This window comes from Lemur catta, chromosome 3, assembly GCF_020740605.2.
Source record: "Lemur catta isolate mLemCat1 chromosome 3, mLemCat1.pri, whole genome shotgun sequence".
NCBI classification, from domain to species: Eukaryota; Metazoa; Chordata; class Mammalia; order Primates; family Lemuridae; genus Lemur; species Lemur catta.
The window spans coordinates 56,491,040-56,513,180 of NC_059130.1; the positions used below are offsets into that span (position 1 = coordinate 56,491,040).

At 32.6% G+C, this 22,141-nt stretch overlaps 1 protein-coding gene across 1 annotated transcript in view; it reads right to left on the bottom strand.

The window, feature by feature from the left end:
- The window catches only part of PKN2 (protein kinase N2), a 139,460-nt gene that overhangs the window by 55,398 nt on the left and 61,921 nt on the right, over positions 1–22,141 (bottom strand). The window contains exons 3-6 of the mRNA XM_045547589.1: positions 9,984–10,138; positions 2,524–2,641; positions 1,765–1,910; positions 1,456–1,669 (exon numbers count right to left, since the gene is read on the bottom strand). Coding sequence (XP_045403545.1) covers positions 1,456–1,669; positions 1,765–1,910; positions 2,524–2,641; positions 9,984–10,138 — 633 coding nt within the window. The remainder of the gene's footprint in view (positions 1–1,455; positions 1,670–1,764; positions 1,911–2,523; positions 2,642–9,983; positions 10,139–22,141) is intronic.

Here is a 22,141-nt window from a genome sequence, read left to right on the forward strand (position 1 = left end):
TAAAAAGCAGAGACTGACAGAATGAATTAAAAAAACATGATCCAATAATATGTATCTAAAATAGTCTCATATTAGATCCACATATCCTCGTATTAGATACATATAAATTGAAAGTAAAAGGACAGAAAAAATATTCAATGCAAATAGTAACCAAAAGGCAGTGGGAGTGGCTATACTAACATTATACAAAATAAACTAAATAAAAAAACTGTTACAGGAGACAAATAAGGACATTATTACATTGGTAAAAGAATCAATACATCAAGAAGATAAAACAATTATAAATATACATGCACCTAACAATACAGGCCAAAAACTATGAAAGAAAAATTTACATAATTGAAGGAAGAAATATGGACAGTTCCACAAAAATAGTTGGAGACTTCACTATACCATTTTCAATGACGGTTAGAAAAGCTATAATCAAAAAATTAAAAAGAAAGAAAAAGAAAATAAGTGTTGGTGAAGATTTAGAGAAACTGGAATTCTCATACATTGCTGTTAGAAATGTAAAATGAGGCAAATCCTGTGGAAAAGTTTGATAGTTCCTCAAAGATTTATATATGGTTACTACATGACCTAGCAATTGTACTCTTAGGTATATAACCTGCCCCCCAAATTGAAAATAGATGTTCAAACAAAAATCTGCAAACAGATGTTCATAAGAGCACTACTTAAAATAGTCAAAAGGTAGAAAGAACCCAATATTCTGACAAATGGATAAACAAATGTGGTTCAGGTTGGGTTGAATATTCTTTATCTGAAATGCCTGGGTCCAGAATCATCTCAGATTTCAAATTTGTTCGAATTTTGGAATATTTGCATTATACTTACCAGTTGAGCCTCTCTAATCTGAAAATCTGAAATCCAAAATGCTTCAGTGAGAATTTCCTTTGAGCATCATGTTGGTGCTCAAAAGTTTAGAATTTTGGAGCATTCTGGATTTCAGATTTTTGGATTAGAAATGCTCAATCAGCATGCATCCATACAATCGAATATTATTCAGTCATAAAAAAGAATAAAATACTGATATGTACTACAACATGAATAAACCTTGAAAACAGTATGCTAAGTAAAAGAAGCCAGACACAAAAGGCCACAATTATATAATTCCATTTATATGAAACATCTAGAATAGACAAATCAACAGAGACAGAAAGCCAATTAGAGGTTCCCAGGAGCTAGGAATAAGGGGGAATAAGGAGTGACTGCTTAAAGGGTACTGGTTTCCTTTTGGGGTGATGAAAATGCTCTGGAACTAGATAGTGATGATGGTTGTACAACTAAATATTTCTGAATTGTATAAAATTTAAATGGTTAAAACAATAAATTGTACATTATGTGTATCTTACCACGATTAAAAAAAAAACCTGTGCATTTTTTTCTTTCATTTATTAAACCAGAACCAGATATGGAAAAAAATGCACAAAAAAATAAGGCATATGTGCTACATACCTGTTAATGCTGCCGGTTTGGATAGTGTACTATATTGGTTTTGTGTAGATATCATACTTTGACGTGGACTTAGTGTTGGTGATGCAACAAGCGAGAGCTCCTCAATAATAATACTGCTTTTGGGATGATTCTTGGGAAGTTCATTTAATCTCTGCTCTAACGAATACTTTAAAAGGTCCAACTTCTGACTTGATTCATTAAATCTTGCTTGAGCCTTGCACAGGGAAAAGACAATTGTTGTCATTTAAATAATCACATACTTTGAATAATGTATTTATTAAACAGATTAAAATATTTATTTAAAATTACTTCTGAAAGTGCTTTTCTGTCTGTTACTTTTCCTGAGCCAAGTAATTTCATTACATTCTTTGCACCTTCTGCTACTGCAAACTCTATCCTAAAATGATGCCTTAATTCTTCCATCCGAAGTTCAAGAGGACTTATCACAGGTTTTGCTGGAAGAAAAAAAAAACTTTAATTTAACATTTTATTTGACTTTCTAATTTGTGATTAAAAATCATGAAGAGAAATGAATTCCTATGACATTAAGTTAGTCTTTAAGTCAATAAACACTGAAGTAATAATAGATACAATGTTGAAATTCTGAGCCTTCCATTTTAATCATTACATATATCTAAATTACAAATCTGAAAAAAAGATTTTAGAACTGAAGATATCCATAAGTTATACTATCATGAGACTGAGATAGTTTCTAGTTCTGCTTTTAGCAACCAGCTGTAAAGATTCCCTTTGGAATTTCAAAAAACAACAACAACAAACCAAAACCATACTCTTAAACAGGCAACAGGTTTTTAAAAATAAAGCACTGATTAGAAGTATTTGATAGTCAATTAAAATAAAGAGCTACATTCTAGATCATTATATTCTTGAAACATGAAAGCCAAATATCTAAAAGCAACCATCCCACATAAATAGTGTAAACTCAAGATTAAAAAAAAAATGCTTCCTCCCCCTTAACTTTGAACCATTGTCTCTTTCCTACATAAGATTTGTTTAGCACCATATTCCCTTAATGAGAAGAATGACAATTTATCTCCATTCCATCACCGTTATCAAAAGCCAATTCATTGGTCTGGACTGCCTGTAGAATCTGCATTCGTATGACTTCTATTTTTGTCTTGCTGTCCTGAAGCAGTTGCTGAGCTGTACCATGGAGCTTCCGATCCTATTAAAAATAAGTTAGGAAAGGTAAGCAGATTAAGGGACAAATGAAACATTTTCCTATCTTCTAAACAGATCAACTGATATATCAGCAAGTGAAAAACAGACTTAAAAGAACACTGTGAACACTGCAATATAAAATCTTTTAGATAATTTACAAAAGCAGCTAACTTACAGGGCGATAATGAGAAAAACAATTCCATTAGTTAAGACAATTTGAGAGAAAAAAAGTCTTATTAATGTTGTATTTCTAAAATTTATTTTTACTATATGTATTTGCAGTGTACAACATGTTTTAATACATACAGATATAGTGAAATGATTTCTATAGTCAAACAAATTTACTGGTCCATCACCTCCTATAGTTACCGTTGTGTGTGTGTGTGTGTGTGTGTGTGTGTGTATTAACAGCACCTAAAATCTACTCTCTTAGCAAATTTTGAGTGTATAAAATTATAAACTATAGTCTTCATGCTGTATTACATCTCTAGATTATTCATCCTACCTAACTGCAAATTTGTACCCTTTGACCTACTTCTCCCCATTTCTTCTCCCTCTCTGTTGCTGGTAACCACTGTTCTACTGTTTATATTTATTCATCTTTTTTTTTAAAGATTTCACATATAAGTGAGATCATATAGTATTTTTCTTTCTGTGGATGGCTTATTTCACTTAGCATAATGTCCTCTGGGTTGATCCATGTTGTCACAAATAGCAGGATATCCTTTTTTAAGGCTGAATAATATTTCATCAGGGTGTGTGTGTGTGTGTGTGTGTGTGTGTGTGTGTGTACATTATCCATTCATCTGCCAATGGATACTGTAGGTTGTTTGAATATTACTGTTTAAAAGAAGATCCACATCCAAATTTGCATTTGTAATTTTGTCTTTGCTTTACACAAAATTTAAAGAATTTTCCTTCACCGTGATCAATAACTGACTCAGAAACAGTATGATGACTGTGATTGTGACTGTGATTAAGCCTAAAAAAATTAGATGATCTCTTCCTCTCCCATTATATTTCAGTTAAATTTTCAAGGAGCTTCACATATATAGGCAAATTTTAAAAACAGCTAATCACAGATAGTATGTGTCTTCCATCAAATTCTAAGAGAAGCAGAAAACAGCTTTGTCAACCCTGGTAATAATGAGAATGGTCCCTAGAAACTCTTGAATGTCAAAAAAACAAACAAAAAAAGAGACCCTCTTAATGAAGCTGGGGAGAAAGTACTGAATACTGTACTGAATAAACTTCCCTCATCTCCTAAGGGTTCAAAGAAAGGTTCTGAATTAAGTGAAATGATGTTATTGCCGTACCTCTGTTTAGTTCCAGTAACACCAAATGTGAGTGACAAAGGAACTGTAGTAGGCCAAATAAAGGTCCAACTAGAGATGTCCACATTCTAAGCCCAACAATCTTGTTAATATGTTACCTTATATAGCAAAGGGGACTTAAGGTAGCAGATGGAAGTGAGGTTATTAATCACCTGACCTTAAAATATATCCAGGTAGGCCCAATGTAATTACAAAGTTCCTTAAATGTGAAAGAGGAAGGTAAAAGAGGTCAGAGTGATATGATGTGGGGAAAACTGTTGCTGGCTTGGAAGACAAAGGAAGATGGCTATGAGCCAAGGAACGTGGGTAGGCTCTAGAATCTGAAAAGAGTAAGGAAACAGATTCTCTCCTATATCCTCCAGAAGGGAATGCAGTCTCGTCAACACTGTGATTTTAGCTCAGTAAAATCCATTTCAAACAACGTAACTACAAAATCATCACATAATAAATTTGTGTTTTTAAAGCCACCAAATTTCTGATAATTTGTTACAGCAGGCACAGAAAACTAATACAGGAATTTAAAAAGGAAGTATCAGAAGTTAATGCCACTTCTTACTTTTAGAGTTATATTAGTGGTCAAAGACTTGTATCCACAAAACCAAGAAGTAATAGATTAAACTAATCATCAGGTTAGGAAGCACTTATTCACCAGAAAGGCCAATTTTTGCATACTATTTAAGCATCTCTACTTTTATCACTAAGGCAATCAGCACCAATTTGGAAATAAAATAGCATACAATCAACCTATATTCTCCAGGAGACTTAAGTCTTTTAGAACCTAAGACACAGGCATCAGTCAGTATAATTCCAATAAATCAAACATACACATATTACATGGCACTGAATAAAGAGGAGGAGGGAAATATGTATGGTGGGAGAGTAATTCTGCTATTACACAGGAGATTAAAACTTAGCTGAAATGTATTCTGTTGAATACCAAACTCAGTTTAATATACTACAGAAGAAAAATTAACTAGCAAATTTATGAATTTTTCTTCCATTTCTTTCATGTTCCTAAATTCAGTCATTTAGGAAAGAGCTTCTAGCCATATTCTATTCTTTAATAAAGTATTTAGATTTAACATCAAAGAGTCAGGCTCAAAGAGTTGACTAAGTCCCTTAGACATCAATTTACACCATAAAGTAGACACATATATATACACTTGCTAGTTATTATAAGGATATTAACATGAATTTGGTGTTAGTCTATGATATATTATAGATGCTTTTATGAATACTCCGCCTTCCAAATTTAAAATGAAAATACTTTTCTCTTACTATAATTCCTCCACCTATCCAGTACTAGGAACATCAAACTGAAGATTTGAAATAACTATAGTCATGTAACACATAACAACATTTAGGTCAACAGTGGACTGCATATATGACAGTGGTCCCCTAAGATTATAATACTGTATTTTTACTGTACTTCTTCTATGTTTAGATACACAAATACTTACCACTGTGTCACAATTGCCTGCAGTATTCAGTACAATAACATGTTGTACAAGTTTGTAGCCTAAGAGCAATAGGCTATACCATATAGCCTAGGTGTATAGCAGGCTATCATCTAGGTTTATGTAAATACACTCTATGATATTCCAACAATGACAAAATCACATTTCTCAAAATGTATCCTTGTTATTAAGTGATGCATGACTATATCTTTGAGATCAGACCACAGTAAGAGAAAAACTTAGTCATTACTTAATAGGACAAATATATTTTGCAATCAGATAGACTTGACCCCAGATCTTATATATGCATGTAAACCTGGGCGAGTTAACTATATTCTGAAAGCCTTAGGTTTCTTGCAGAAACTATGTAAAGGGGATACCATCCTCTAAAAGAGAGCTTTGTAAGCATTAGATAAAAACTAAAATTATATTAACTAGCACATAATTGTATTAAAGTGGTCTCTTTTAGAGCAATAAAAAATGATTATTTTATTTCAATGAAGTTCTAATGTAAAAGTAAAAATATTAAGCAAATTATATAACATTATGCTTTTCAATTAAGCTACTCCTTCTATTGTTTTATTACTATGCAAAATGACTGTAGTTTTGTCATTTACTTCTTTGGAAATATTCCTTTCTCAACTATTTCAATGCAACATGCAAGCAATATGCACTTGTATTTCATTTTAAAAGTAAGTGAATTTTCCCACACAGATTTCTGAAGGATCTGCACAGATGTCAAAGTGTGATGGAGGCTTTAAAAACCGATGTTGGATATTATCTGTCAAAGACAATATACAGTTATTACAGATCAGTTTTATGCTTTCTAGCATTCAATGAATGAATTTTTATTATCAGTTTTATGCCTTAAAGTATTCAATGGATTTTTTATTGAGCACCTAATAGGTACAAGAGAAGAGATAAGGTGGGTCTAGAGTATATAAACTAGTTTAGCCTTACTTCCCATATGTTAAATGCTGTCAGACCCAGTGAGCATATACAAACATTAATCAATCAGGATGTTACCCCATGAAGCTTACAGTTTGATAAAAGAGATACAGATAATTATTATATGCATCAGAAAGTTAAAAGTAGCCAAAGAAAATTTTAAAGAAAGGTGGGATCAATTTTAGCTGAAAAAAATCCAGGAAGGTTTTCTGGGTCAATAATTAATACATATAAGTTTGGAATATATTAAGACCGGGGAATCTCTCATGTTAAGTGTTCTTACACAACAAAAAAAAATCCCCAAACAAACAAACAATAACAAAACACCCACAAAAGAACACAAGGAAATCTGGGGAAGTATCTTGACTGTGGTGATGATAGCATATGTATACATGTATACTTATGCCCAGATTCATCAAAATGTATACGCTAAATATGTGCAATTTTTTCTTTCTTAATTGAACCAGATATCAATAAAGCTTAAACAAACAAAAAAGACTAGAGTATTGAGGTTGAAGGGGCCTGGATGGATAGTTTGGTATTTATGAATGAGAAAAAATTATGAGGCTTAGAATATTAAAAAAAAATAGCTGGATAGGAAACATGTCTTCAACAGGCCTTACCAAGCCCTCAGAGATTATTCCGAAAAATCAACAGTGCTGCTTAGAGCCGCACTGCCCAATGAGGAAATGCTTGCTACACTATTCCTTAGGTAGCAGAGTACGACTATTGCATCCCATTCCTCAGATCTTTGTATGGATAATAAAAACACTTTAGTCATAAAAGGGATATGAAAATAATTATAGTACATATAGATATGAAATAAGAAAAAGAACAATGTGTAAATTATGGGCCAAAGGAAGATAACTGACAATGAATGAGCAGTGAAGCTGTATTCATTCTTCCAACAAACATTTATTGAGTATTTGGAGCAAAACATCTAAACTTTAAATCTGATCGTGTATTTTTCCTACTAAAAGTCTTTCAGCACTTCTATATGTCTTGTAGAAATCCATCTCACCCACTTAAAGGTCCACTGGTAGGGAGGGAAAACAAAAGTCCTACTGGAATCACTCACCTGGAGGACTTTTCCTGAACAAAATGTGTCTTTCCTGAGATTCAGATTTATTCCCTTACGAAGGCATTGCCTTTCATTAAATATGACCACTAGAGTTAACAACTAATACTATTAGAAGTGCATTCTATTTACTCTCGATATGTTAGGTAAGAAATATGCTAAGAACTTGTGCTACAGTCACACAATTTACATGATCTATTTCTTTATCATCTATTTTCAGCATTAGAATATAAATTCAATGCCAAATCATCTTTCAAATCTCACACTAGGACTTAAATGATTTCTTCTGGCAGTTAAGTGATTCCTCTCCAGTGTACTTCCCAAGTTATGTTGAACAAACCACTATTATATATTGTAACTATTTACAGGTGATATCTCCTTTTAAGACAGTGATGCCTCTCTCTCTCTCTCTCTCTCTCTCTCTCTCTCTCTCTCTCTCTCTCTCTCTCTTTAGAGACAGAGTTTTCCTCTGTCACTGAGGCTGGAGTGCAGCAGCACAGTCATAGCTTACTGCAGCCTTGTACCCTTGGGCTCAAGAGAGAGACTGGGTCTCTTAAACGCAGGATATTATCTGTTGACTATCCACAATGTATAAAGTATCATCTTTACTACATTTATATCCTAGAGCTAGAATAATGGCTAGAATAAATTAAATTAATATTCCTCATAATTACAATTTACAATTTTACCTAATCTCAAAAAGATACACTTTGATCCTCTGAGAAATTTAAAGATAAGAAATGAAAGTGCAAAGACTGAATCCAGACAAATAACTGGCAGGACTACCTCAGAGACTACAGCAGCTTCTAATAGGCTTTAGATTTCCATTAGAGTCCTTCCCAAATTAATGAAATCTCTTCATTAAAATAAAAAGCTATGGAAAATTATATATTTGTTTTAACAGGAGGCTCACAGCCCTATTTATTTTGGACCTGTGGTTATTTTAAGTTACCCATTTGTTTCACTTTTAGTATGTCCATAACCCTGGTTCAATTTAGAGCAGTGGTTCTTAATCTTTTAGGGATTACAGAACACTGTGAGAATATGGTATAACCTATACCCCTTCCATTCATCCACCTACTAACATACATACTCACTTTTCCTATAACTTAAAAAGTGTTCACAAACCCCTCAAACTAATCCATCAACCCCAGATTAAAAGATCTTTTTCCAAAGGGCAGTAGCTGGATTAATTTAACTTTACAGAAAATAACTCTATCATCCCTATCAATGTTCAAAGTTAGTGAAATAATATCCTACCAAGTACCTCATCATACATATGTAACATCAAATAGAAATGTATTTCTCTAAAAATGACAAAAATTTCTTTTAAAATACAACATAAAATCTAACTTATTTTCCTAATTAACCTTAAAAAATCTTATTCGTAATACATACACATTTCTCTCTTTTCAGCATCTTCCTAAATTTCATTTCCTAAATTTCATTTGGGGTAGATAACTGGGATACGTGACTCTAAGAAAAGATTTTTTTCCCCCTGATTTCAAATTCTTTCTAAACTGAAATAAAAAAATACCTAAAAACTTTTATTCTGAAATTATTAAGAAATAACTATTATAATATGAAAAAAAAAACCCACTGATTTGCAGATGAAAAAAAGCTTTAAAATAAACCAGTTGAGGATAGAAAGGTATATTTCAAATAACAAATACACTTTTCTCAGAAGTTTTGGAAATTATTACAATTATAGAACCTCAGGTTGGAAAGAACCATCAAGATAATCTGATTCAGTAGTTCCCAACATTTTTTTCTGCTATGTTATACCTAAGAACAAGGACATTTCCCATCATCAACAACTGTTCGCCTGACACTGATTTTCAACTGGGAGTTATGTGCCCATACCAGATCCCAAAGAACACTCAGGTTTAGGTCAAGCAATTACTGATGCTAGGAATGTCTTGTCTTTTCATTTGCCCTTTTCCTAAAAACCTGAATGTGGTGATGGAAAACTCATTACACCTAAATTTTTAAAAATAAATTTTCATTTTAAAATAACTTTAGATTTACAGAAAAGTTACAAATATGGAGAGCTCCTGTGTACCCTTTACACATACAGCCAAATTTTTGATTAACTGGGTTTTGGTAGGAATAAACAATTTTTAAAATATTACTTTAAAAAACCATGTTTCTAGTTTATTTTTTGTTCAGTACTTTAAAATTTTGAGGCCAAAATGATATCAGAAATCATAATAAGTGTTTAAACAATGAAATTACCAACTAAAAACACAAGAATGCAAAAACATGGCATTAAATAGATCTCAAAAAGGCTACTTGTTTACAGATAGCTTAAGGGGGCAGAATGTCACCTTGTTTGACCTTAGCTAGGAATATATGTGTCAGATGACTCAAATTTTTCTCCTCCTGTGTTTGTCCACAAATGACTGCCAAAGTGTCACCCTCACTGATGTTAGAGTTACAAATAAATTTAGCAAGTAGGTGAATTCACAACTATAGAATGTGCAAATAATAAGGAATGACAGTATACATACATTTATTTACTGTACTAACCTTTGAAGATCCATTTGAATACATCTGTATCATGTTCTCTGCACCTTGTTTTACTTTAAGTTCTATATCCAATTGCTTTTGTAAGGCCATCAATCTATTGTTGCTAGTAGAACAACGAGGGTCACTATTTGGAGTATCTGGAGTTCTTGGGCAATCTGTAAATAAAATATTATGTTAAAATTACTTATTAGGATCGCTTGCTGCTTAAAACTGGAAGTCAATATTTTCAAAGAATAAAGAACGGGGTTTGAGATGAGCTTGAAGTCACCTGAACGGAACCTTCTCATGCTAACAGATAATATAAGAATTTAAACAATTCAAGCCAAGGAACTATTTGAATTGCAGGACCACTCCCCCCCAGTAGATTCTACTTCCTATACAAGGGATTACATTGAATCTGAAACTGAATTAGATAACAGTCCAAGATTTTTCCAATACTACTATTTTTAAATTAAAGCAATTTGACTAGTCTATTAACAATTAAATTCTCTAAGATGATTGGTTAGAGAACAAAGTATATTCAAACATTATACAAATTTCATTAACATTATTCTTTGTAAACAGAACTAAGAGTACACGAAACATAGTGTTAGCACTAATTAGTAAGAACTTAACCATAAGCATACAAACCTTTACATTTTGGTTTTCACTAAGAGGATATTCAATCACAATAGAAAATGCTTCAAGAATACTGATTAACTAATATCAAAGTGATGGAAGAGGGCTATCGGGAGACCAAAAATTCAAGTCCATACCTTCTCATAAAGAATACTATGTTGCTTCTATTTTAAAAACAAAACTTCAAAAAGGACTATCTAATTATTCTGGGTAATCCATTATCGTTGAAACACTTCTAATAATTCTACCATGCAACTAAAATTCTTCATATCAAAGTTCATTATTCTGTTTTTCATCCATACTAGGTCTTTTTACTTATAAAAAAGCTAGAAGACTAGATCTGGTTCAGATGATAAGTAACTTGGTAATCACCATAAAATTGCCTAAACTGCAAGTTACTTAAACTTTCGGGTTCCCTTCTCTCCTCTGCAATATAAGATGGTGTGACCAAGTGATTTTAAGGAATATATTTCATATTTGGTTTTATATTCCTTTAAAAACATTAGTTCAAAAAAAGCAAACATAATTTGTTGTAAGAATTAACATAAACATACAGATGCCAGGCTAGATAATAATATAAAATAATAGTACTTTAACATTTATATACAACTTACTAGGTACAAGTTCTGATACAAGTGCTTTATAAACATAAACTCATTAATCCCCATAAACAGCCTTAGAGTATTACAGATAAGAAAACTAGGGTACAGAGAGGTTAAGAAATGTGTCCATGATCACACAGTAAAGCGGCAAAACCTGGATTTGAATCCAGTTGGTGCTGTTATGAAGTCTATCAATGTCCTATTAACTGCTGTGCTATGGCTATCTCTCTGCCATTTAAAGGCCTTGTAAGCAACTATACTAGACTCTGTGTGTATCTATGTGTATATTTAAATATATAACAGTATAATTATACATGTACCCACAAATGTGTATACATGCAATTAATCCTTAAAATAGCCTTTTAAAATAGATATTATCCTCACTTTACATACCAGGAAACAGGCAAAGCTACACAGCTTATTAGCTGGAATTTGATTCAGTGAAGATTTCTATTTTAACTGAATTGCCCAAATTACAAATGAGCTGTTCCAAAAGTTCATTTTTATGTGACACAATCTTATAGAAAACTGATATAAATGTAGATAAGTTTTCAGATCAGCTCACAAAAGATCTTCTTAATATATCTAGTACAGTGTGGTTAAATCTACCTAGGTTTGAATCTCCATTTTGGCACTGAGATTCAGTACAAACCATATAATACAGGGTAAGTTACTGAACAGTTCTGTGCTTCATTTTCCTCATATGTTAAATAGTGAAAATAGCATGTACCTCACAGGATTATTGTGAGGGTTAAATAAATTATATGTAAAGAGCTTAGAGATAGGTGTGGCGTGTAAATATTCAATAAATATTAACTAGTAGTGGTCACTGTAAGAAATTAAGTATATCTCTGTTGCATCTGTAAATGAACCATACATTATAACAATGACAAAACAGTTTAGATCTGGAAATACTGTAATTTTCTTTCTTTCTTTCTTTCTTTTTTCCTTTTTCTTTTTATATAAATGATACAAACATCTTTTAAGAAATCTAAATTATACAGAATTTGGTATATATAGTTTATAGTAAGCACATTTTTAAAAAGGACTGGAATGCATTCAGAAAAGAAAGCCCTCAGTTGAGAAGAGTATGGAAATGTGTTGTCTGTAAAACAGTAGATGAGGTTTAGCCTAGAATGAGGAGAAAAATAATTCCTGTCTAAACATTTAAATATTGTCTCCTGGCCAGACACAGTGGCTCATCCCTGTAATTCCAGCACTTCAGGAGGCCGAGGTATGAGGATCGCTTGAGCCCAGGAGTTCAAGATCAGCCTGGGCAACACAGAGAGACCCTGTCTCTAATAAATTAAATTAAATTTAAAATACACACACACACACACACACACACACACACACACACACACATTTGTCTATGAATGCTGTCCACTTACTATTTCCCCACAGTACAGAGAATTAGAACCAATGAGTAAAAGTAGTGAGGGCAAAAATTTTATCACAAGATAAATTCCTTACATTTTGGGTTACCTAACAGAAGAATGGTCTGCCTTAAAATGTAATAGAGTCTCTTGTTTCTGAAAGCATTTATATAAAAGCCAGATTGTAATTTGTTAGAGATACTATATAATAAATTTGTGCATATTATAGTAGGTTGTACTAAAACACTGAAATATTCATTGATCTAATAGTCTGTGAATTTTTAAAAGTCTTATAATACTACATAACACTGTTCTTGCAAAAAAGAATGTCCTCGGTTACGATAAGGATTATAGGAACATAAGAAATAACACAATGATTAAGAGTCTGAGCTCTAAGGTCAGAATGCCTGGGTTAAAATTCTGTGGCTGCTACTTATTGGTGTGGTCTTGATTATATACTTACTTAACATTTCTGCACTACAGTTTCCTCAGCCACAAATTGAGGGTTATTGTGAAGATAAAAGGCTATACAGTGCTTAGGTCAATGCTTAAAACATAGTAAGGGATCAGTAAAATTACAAGTCAGGGCTTAGCTAAGGTAGCTAGTATTTCTGCTCATTTAATCTTCACAGAAACTCACAAAGGCTTGTAATATAATCTCATTTCATAAATAAAAAAAAAATCTGAAACTCAGAGAAGAAACTTACAAAGGGCACAAAAGCATATATGCCAAAGTGGAAATTTAACCTTAAATATGTTTTGTTTTCTGAAGTACCCCCTTTTTTCATTTAGAAATAGGAGAAACACTTTGCTGTCTTCCTTGGATTTTACCTATTTTCCCTTTTAATCTGCTTTCCTGCTTGTTACTTTTCTTCTCTCCAGTTTTCTTCTGTGTAGGATATGATAAGTTAAAGCATTAGGCCAGTACATGTGTTAAACTCTTTTCCTCACAGTGAAACATATTTCAAAATAGGGATAACCAGAACTGCCCATTTATGTTCTCTCCGTTCAAAAGAAAGAAATTTTAAAAACTCTATAAAGCAAAAATTATTTTCCATTCTAAGAACTGCTTTTAAATTATAAAAAAAAGTTGAATCCACTCTTAAATATACACTTTGTCAGTTAAAGAAACTAAACCCCATGATGATAACTGACAGATTTCCATATGTTGCATCTATTGCTAAAATTACCAAAAAACCAGGAGGTTTTTGGGAGGCGTATTCTAAGAAATTTCGCATGCTTCTAACCTTCTAAACATAATTATACAATTTAAAATATGTTATACAAATTCAATAAACTTGCCTTAATGTTTACATATTAGATCAAAGAGGTTTTATGCATTTCTAAGTGACAGTAAACAAAGCACTAGAGATAAGCCCATAAAATCATGTCTTTATACACATTTAACCAATATAAATTGTTGTGCTTTAAAACAGAAAGTGGACAAGACTAATTCCTCCACTGGAGTATTTTTAATAGCTTGCATCTACCAAAATAAGTCCCACTTTCATACCTAGGCAAAGGCTTTATGATATTTAGTTCCAAGTTAACTTTCTACTACTATTTTTTTGGTCAAATTCTATGTCTGGTTAAAATTTTTTTTTTATTTCTGAGGAATGGAATGCAATTGCTTTCCTCCATACTGTCGTTAGCCTTAGGCATTACTTTTTCCAGGAAACCTTCCCTAACCACACCCCCATCTAATCAGGTGGCCATTCTTGTATGTCTTCAAAGTACACTTTCTTCCCTCCATTGAAATATGTATCACACAGTATTGTAATGATATGTTTTCATTTCTGTTTTCTCTTTGAGACAATAAGCATCTTGAGTGCTAGGACTTGTTCTTAACTATTTTAATGCATGAGTTTAATAGCAGATCAGACAAAGAAAAATAGCAGTACTGAAAAATAGAAACGTTAAAAAAAAAGAGATGGAAAATGAGAGGTTATAAGAGGAAAAAAATAAACTCAAATATATTTTACTGTGTTTCAGAAGAAAAAGACGAAAAACTGTGATTCAAAGACAATATGTATAGAAATAATGACTAATTTTTTCAGAGCTGATGAAAGATACCAATCCATAGATTCAAGATATACAATCAACTCCAAGCAGAAATGTACAAGAAAAAAAAATTCACACTGGGACACATCCTGGTAAAACTTCAGAAGATCAAAGACAAAATCTTAAGAGCAGCAAGAGAAAGTATACCTACAAAGGAGTTACAGTTAAATTGACAGCAGACTTTTCACCAGCAGCAATGAAAGCTATAAGAAGATAAAATGAGTTTCTCTATGTTTAAAACAGCAGTCCCCGACCTTTTTGGCACCCAGGACAGGTTTCAGGGAAGAGAATTTTTCCACAGACTGGGTGTGGGGATGGATGGTGTCAGGCTGATTCAAGCACATTACATTTATTGAGCACTTTATTTCTATTATTATTACATTGTAATATATAATGAAATAATTATACAACTCACCATAATCCAACCTCTCTGCTAATGATAATCTGTATTTGCAGCTGCTCCCCAGCGCATCACTGCCCCAGCTCCATCTCAGATCATCAGGCATTAGATTCTCGTAAGGATCACGTAACCTAGATCCCTCACATGTGCAGTAGGGTTCGCGCTCCTATGAGAATCTAATGCCACCGCTGATCTGACAGGAGGCAGAGCTCAGGCAGTGACTCGAGAGATGGGGAGCAGCTGTAAATACAGATGAAACGTCAGCGTCCTCACCCACTGCTCACCTCCCAGCCCGGTTCCTAACAGCCTATAGACCAGTATCAGTCTGCAGCCCAGGGGTTGGGGACCACAGTGTTAAAGGATATAACTACCTCTTTAGATAGTATGTACTCAGTGAAAATATCTTTCAAATATGAGAACAAGATGAAAACATTTTCAGACAAAGATGCAAAGAATTTGTTACAAACATAAATGCAGTAAAAACATGCCAAAGTATGTACTTTAGGAAGAAGAGTAATACCAAATAAGAGATCAAAAGAGAAATAAGGAATGAAGAACAGAGAAAGTACATCATATATGAGTGACTTTAAATGACTATATAAACCAATAAAGAGTCATGTAAAAGTTTTTTCAAGAAAATAGAATGAAGACTATAATATATGAGCCAGCACATAGGTAAACGGAAGCATTCCACAGACTTTGAATTGTCTGAGAGACCATTAAAAACAGTAATTAACACTATAGACTTCGAACGTATGCATATAATGCTGTCTAAATTAATCAACAATTTCCCAAATAATTGAGTTTTAAAAAATAATTGATTTTTAAAAAACATTCTAAAATGGCAAGAAAGAGAAACAGTGAAGGCACAAAATAAGATATAAATATAAATCAAAATATAACAGTAATTATTTTAACATAATATTCTAATTGATCCAGGTAAAAGGCAAAGATTATTTAGACGGGGTAAAAACAAATTAATAAAATCATATCCAATTATATGTTCTTTATAAGAAATATATCTAAAACACAATGATACAGAAAAGCTGAAAGTAAAGAAATTAAAAAAGGGTATTACATGCAATCACTAATCTCAACCCCCAACCTATGTTAATGACAGACAAAAGATAGTTTGATGCAGACAAATTACAGATAAAAGTCATTTCATAATAACAGAAGTTCAAATTCACCAGAGATATACATAAATTCTAAATTTCTAGGTGTCCAATAACATGGCCACAAAATAAAGCAAAATTTGACAGAATTTTTTAAAAAGAGCAAATCTGCATTCCAGTAAATTTTAACACAGATAAATTTCCAGCACACAATTAGAAATCACAAAGCTCAAATGGAAAAAAAATTCACCATGATCATGAGAAAAGTACTATAGGATTAGCCTGGCAAGATTTTACTTATTGTTAATTATCTTAAACAGAATGTGAAATAAGCATATTAAAATATGAAACTAAATACAAGGGCCAAGAAGAGACTATCAAAATTATCAAGATTAACAAAATAGAACTTCTAGTATTAAAAATATATGTATAATAACAGAAAATTAGAAACACAAACATGATAAAGAGCAAATTGGACACAGGTAAAGAGAATATGAGGAGAAATGAAGATAGACTTAAAGAAATTAACATGTATCTAATAGGAGTTCCAAAAGGAGAATGTAGAAAGAATGCAGGAGGTACTATATTCAAAGGGACAGGAGCTAAGAATTTCCCATAATTGATGAAATACACAAATCTCAGATTTAGGAAACCCAAAAAATCCCAGACTGATCAGATGAAAGGAAATCTACACCATAATACTCAAAGTGCAGAAAACTAAAGACAGAATATCCTAACCACAGTGGAATTCAGATGATCATAAAATAATAGTTTCTAAGTACTGAGAGAAAATAAATGTCAACCTAGAACTGTACATCAAAGGGAACTATCTTTCTAAAAGTATCTACTGTACTTCAAAAAGAAAAACAAAAAATGATCCTAAAGGGAAGTTCTGAGATGAACGAAGAAATGGTGAACAATAAAAATGATAAGCATGTGGGTAATTATAAGCCAACAATAACTGTACAGAATAATGATTAGAACTAATTTGTGAAATTGAAAATAAAATGATAGAACTAAAATATGGACAACAATGGCATGTAAGTAGAGTGGAGTTAAACAGATTGGAGTTAAACTATTCTAAGTTTATTGTATGGTATAGGAAGATAGTATAACATTCAAAGTCTAGTTGATAAATGGAAACCACAAAAGGTATTTTGAACAGAGAGAATTTAATACAGGGGATTGGTTACACATACATAGTGAGCTATCGTGCAAGGGATAGGGGACAAAATGGTGGCAAAATTCCTTTTCTTAAAGAGCTCAGAGTCAGGTATATACATATTAATACAGTTATACCCTACATGTACCTTTATGTATGTGTGTGTCTATACATATAAGAATGTATGTGTATACATAGGAACATTTTCAAACATACTGTAAAACTGAAAGAATTTTATAGTGAGCACTTATATACCAACCACCTAGATTCTGCCAATCTACATACACACATATACGCAATGTATGTGTAAGTAGAGAGAAGCAAAAAAGATAAAGCAAACATATCTAATAAGAGAAAAAATTAGATTTGGGATTAGCAACAGAAGTTGTTGAAGTAACATAGGCAGATGCCAGACTGTATGAAGGGCATCTATATCATGCTATAAATTTGTAGAGTATTCTATAGGGAATGAAGAGCCATTGAAAGGTTTAAATCAAGAAAATGACAGGATCAAATTTGAATACTAGGTAAAAAGAACTGGTAGCAGTGGATTAAATACTGGATTTGTAGGCTTTGGCAGTAAAGATGGAGAAGAGATATAGATTTGAGACCTATTATCAGAGGTAGAATATACAAGGCTTGGTGACTTACAGACTTACAACAGAGGGTGAAGGTGATAAAGAGTCAAAGACGTTTATACTAAAAGTCACTTTTTAGTTATGGAGTACTGGAATCATGCCATTAACAGGACAGAAAACACAGAGAAAAATTTAGAGGTAGTGTTCTAGAAAGAAGAGTTCAATTTTAGACATTATGAGAGGCAAACCCAATAGGATATCCAGGTAGTATCCATAAAGGTGGCTATAAACTATCAGATGAAGCCCAGAAAACACAGGGGGCTAGAGATACAGCTTTAAAAATCACCAAAATATAGGAGGTGATTAAAATATCCCTAGCAATGAGATTTCCCAAGGCCAGAACAAAGAATAAAAACTGAATTTGTTAGTTGATCCCCTCCCAAATGTGTAGAGCAATAGATCTACTGTTTCTAGTGCTTTTAGTATTTTCTCTAAAACCACAACTGAGTAGTTGGCTTCCAAGATGAATCTGGTTCTAGAATATGGAAGCAATTCAGATCCTTAAAGGGTTTCTGACTACTTAAGGTCCAGCCTTAACCTCATTCCTTGATTGTCATGGAGGTTAGGAATGTGGCTGAACTTGAGTCTTTACTTCCCAGCCCCAGGAAACCTTCCTCAGACTTTATTTACATCCAAACAGAGCGGTTTCATATGTTGAGAATTAGATGCGCTTGATGCCTCATGCTTGGCCCTTTCCTCAAGCTATTAAAACACCTTGTTCACAAAATACCCCAAAGAAGGTATATATAGTCTGTGTATCCTCCTCCTTATTTTACAAATGAAAAAAACAAGGTCTGGAAGGATTCCAAGTGGTATACAGCCACACAACTATGTAATGGTGCAGCTGGATGACATCTCAGATAATATAACTTTTGGTCTTTATTTTATAATCAGCTAACTCTCTCTACTCAATATTCACAAAGTGATACTTGTACAGCCAGGAAGTCTATTTATGGAACAAGGCTATTTACAGCATTGAAAAAAAATTAGAAGGAAATATAATTGAAGTAAACTTACCCAAATCTAATATTATACCAAAACACTCCTTATCCATTTCCTTAACATACTTCCTACTATTAAGTCTCTAAGTTACTATTCACTGGTCAACATTTTGGTTTTCACTTGGTACTTATAAACTGATAATTTAAAAATAAACTGCTCCAGAATCTGGCCATGTGTAACAGTTATGTTAACTATTTATACTTCCCCACCAAGTCCAACTTCCTTGTTTAAACAAATATGCTTATCTTTCATAGCCATCTGGAACTTGCTCAGATTGTAATGAATGCTCACTTATTAATGGATGCTTAATCAGTTAATGTAATCAGGATGACTTGTCAGATTGTCACCAATTGAGGTAATTTTGCTTAAATATTTTATAATGAATACAACCTCTGGTTTAAGCTTTCTTAATATGCTACAAAAATAGATGTGGATAAAACTGTGGGTTGTAATGTTTATTAAGGTGAAACAAGCAACCTAGGTATTAAAAAAATTCAGAATTGCCTGCTTTTGTTATATCTTAATGTTTGAAAACTGCATATTGCATCTCCTAGTAGAGGGGACGTCTTCATTCTGCACATAACTCTGTACCTAAGGCATGCACAGTTCTTTCATAAACTCTCCTGCTGCTTTATTTTTCTTCTTTTCTCCCTCTGATGACAATAATGTATATCAACCACTACATGCCTGCTAGACTGGTTAAAGAATATATTAACAATAACAAGTACCAGAGAGAATGTGGAACAACCAGAACTCTCATGCATTGCTCATGGGAATGAAAAATAATATAACCACTGTAGAAAACATCTGGCAGTTTCTTACAATGGTAAACATTCTGTATTATGATTTAGCAATCCCATTCCTAAGTATTTACCAAACTAAACTGAAAACTTTATTTATACGAAAACCTATACATGAATATTTATAGTGGCTTTACTGATAATTGCCAAAAACTAGAAAACAACCCTAATGTTCTTGGTGAGTGGATAAACAAACTATGATCCATCTGTACAATGGACTACTACTCAGGAATGAAAATGGAAAAGCTACTTATACATTCAATAACTTGAAGGATCTCAAAGGCAATATGCTGAGTGAAAGAAGTCAGTCTCAAAAGCTTACAAGCTTTATAATTCCATTTACATGACATTCTTGAAAAGAAAACTATAGTGACAGAGAACAGATTAGTGGCTGCCAGGGAATATATAACTGGGAGAGGATCTGACTACAAAGGGAGAGCATGAGGGAGATATCTGGTGCATTACAACTATTTCTTTTCCTAATTGTGGTGGTAGTTAGATCAATCTATCTAAAAATTCATGAAACAGCATACCAAAATTTAAAAAAATCAATTTTACTGTATATATTTTTTTAAGTATAGCATCAAATAATTCAAGTATTAGAGATCTACGAATCATTTAATCCCACAATTTTAAAGACAAGGAAACAAATCCAAATCCAAGGGTACTACAGAGTAACTTGCTAATGATCACACACCCATGTTTTCCTTAAAGAGTTCACAACATAATACAAAATACATTTACCTCAAAGTGAGAAATCCACTCAGAAATAAAGAAGTAGAAATTATGCAATAGGCCACAGATTACATATTCATATTTCACTATGTATAAAATTCAATTACAATGTTTATGTCACATGTAGGTGGGCAGGGCAACAATAAAAAAGAAAATAAAATTCTCACTTCTACTCATCTAAGAGAGACTTCATAAACTACAATTTAGTCAGTAAGAAAGAAAATTTCCTCAATATGAATACACTCTAGGAACTTAGAAAAACTTCCTAAGATTAACTTCAAAAAAAAAAAAGCACAAAACTATTAGTTCTATACTAAGTCAATATTTCTTTTCTCCATAGTTCAGATTTTTAAAAAAATTCATTATGTTAATAAGGTACAAATCAACTAAGTTTGGTGGGGTTTGAGAAGATGAAAATGGGAAGAGATAAAAGAAAAGGAAATAAGAGGAAAACAGAGGATATATACTAAAAAATATTAGCTATACTTAATAAAATACAAGAAATGTTCTCATCTTCCTCTTTTGGGATGATACACTTAAGAAACCAAGATTCAGTAAATTGGTTCTTCCCAATGGGCGAGTGTCAGGTTCCAAATAAAGCTTTAGATTACCTCTCCCTTTTACAGAGATCAGTAATCTTTTTCATTAGGTAAACTCAGCCTCCATATCTTTATAATTTCCATGTGGGAAGACAATAATACCCCATGAGACTATCCTTTTTAAAAAAAGTTTTATTTTTAATTGCCAAATAATAATTGTATATATTAATATTTATGGGGTACAATGTGATCTTTCATTACACGTATACATTAATACAGTGTGGAATGATCAAATTAGGCTAATTAATATATCCATCACCTCAAATGCTTATCACTTCTTTGTGGTATAAACATTTAAAATTCTCTCTTTTAGCTATTGTGAAATATACATTATGAGTAACTGTAGCAACCATACTATGTATCAATCACCAGAACTTATTCCTCCTGTCTAGTTGAAACTTCGTACCTTTTGACCAACATCCCCCCTTTTCTGATCTACTCCCCCACCCCAACCCCAGCCTCTGGTAATCACCATTTTATTCTACACTTCTATGAGTTTGACTGTTTTAGATTTCACATAAAAGTGAGATCATTCACTATTTGTCTTCCTGTACCTGGTTTATTTCACCTAGCATAATGTCCTCTGGGTTCACAAATGTCACAGAATTTCCTACACTTTCAAGGCTGAATAGTATTCCACTGTCTTTATATACTACATTTAAAAAAACCCATTTATCTGTTGATGGACATTTTAAAAGTTATTTCCAAATCTTGGCTATGTAATACTGCAGTGAACATGGGAGTGCAGACATCTCTTCAACATCTGATTTCAATTCCTTTGAATATATACCCAGAAGTGAAATTGCTAAATCCTATGGTAATTCTGTTTTTAGTTTTTTGAGGAAACTTCATACTGGTTTTCCAAAGTGGGTGTACTAATCTACAACACCACCAATATTATACAAGGGTTCCCTTTTCTCCACATTCTTGCCACTGTTTGCCTTTCATCCTTTTGATAATAGCCAATCTAACAGGTGTGAAGTGACATATTATTGTAGTTTTAACTTACATTTCTCTGATGATTAGGGACAATGAGCATTTTTTCATATA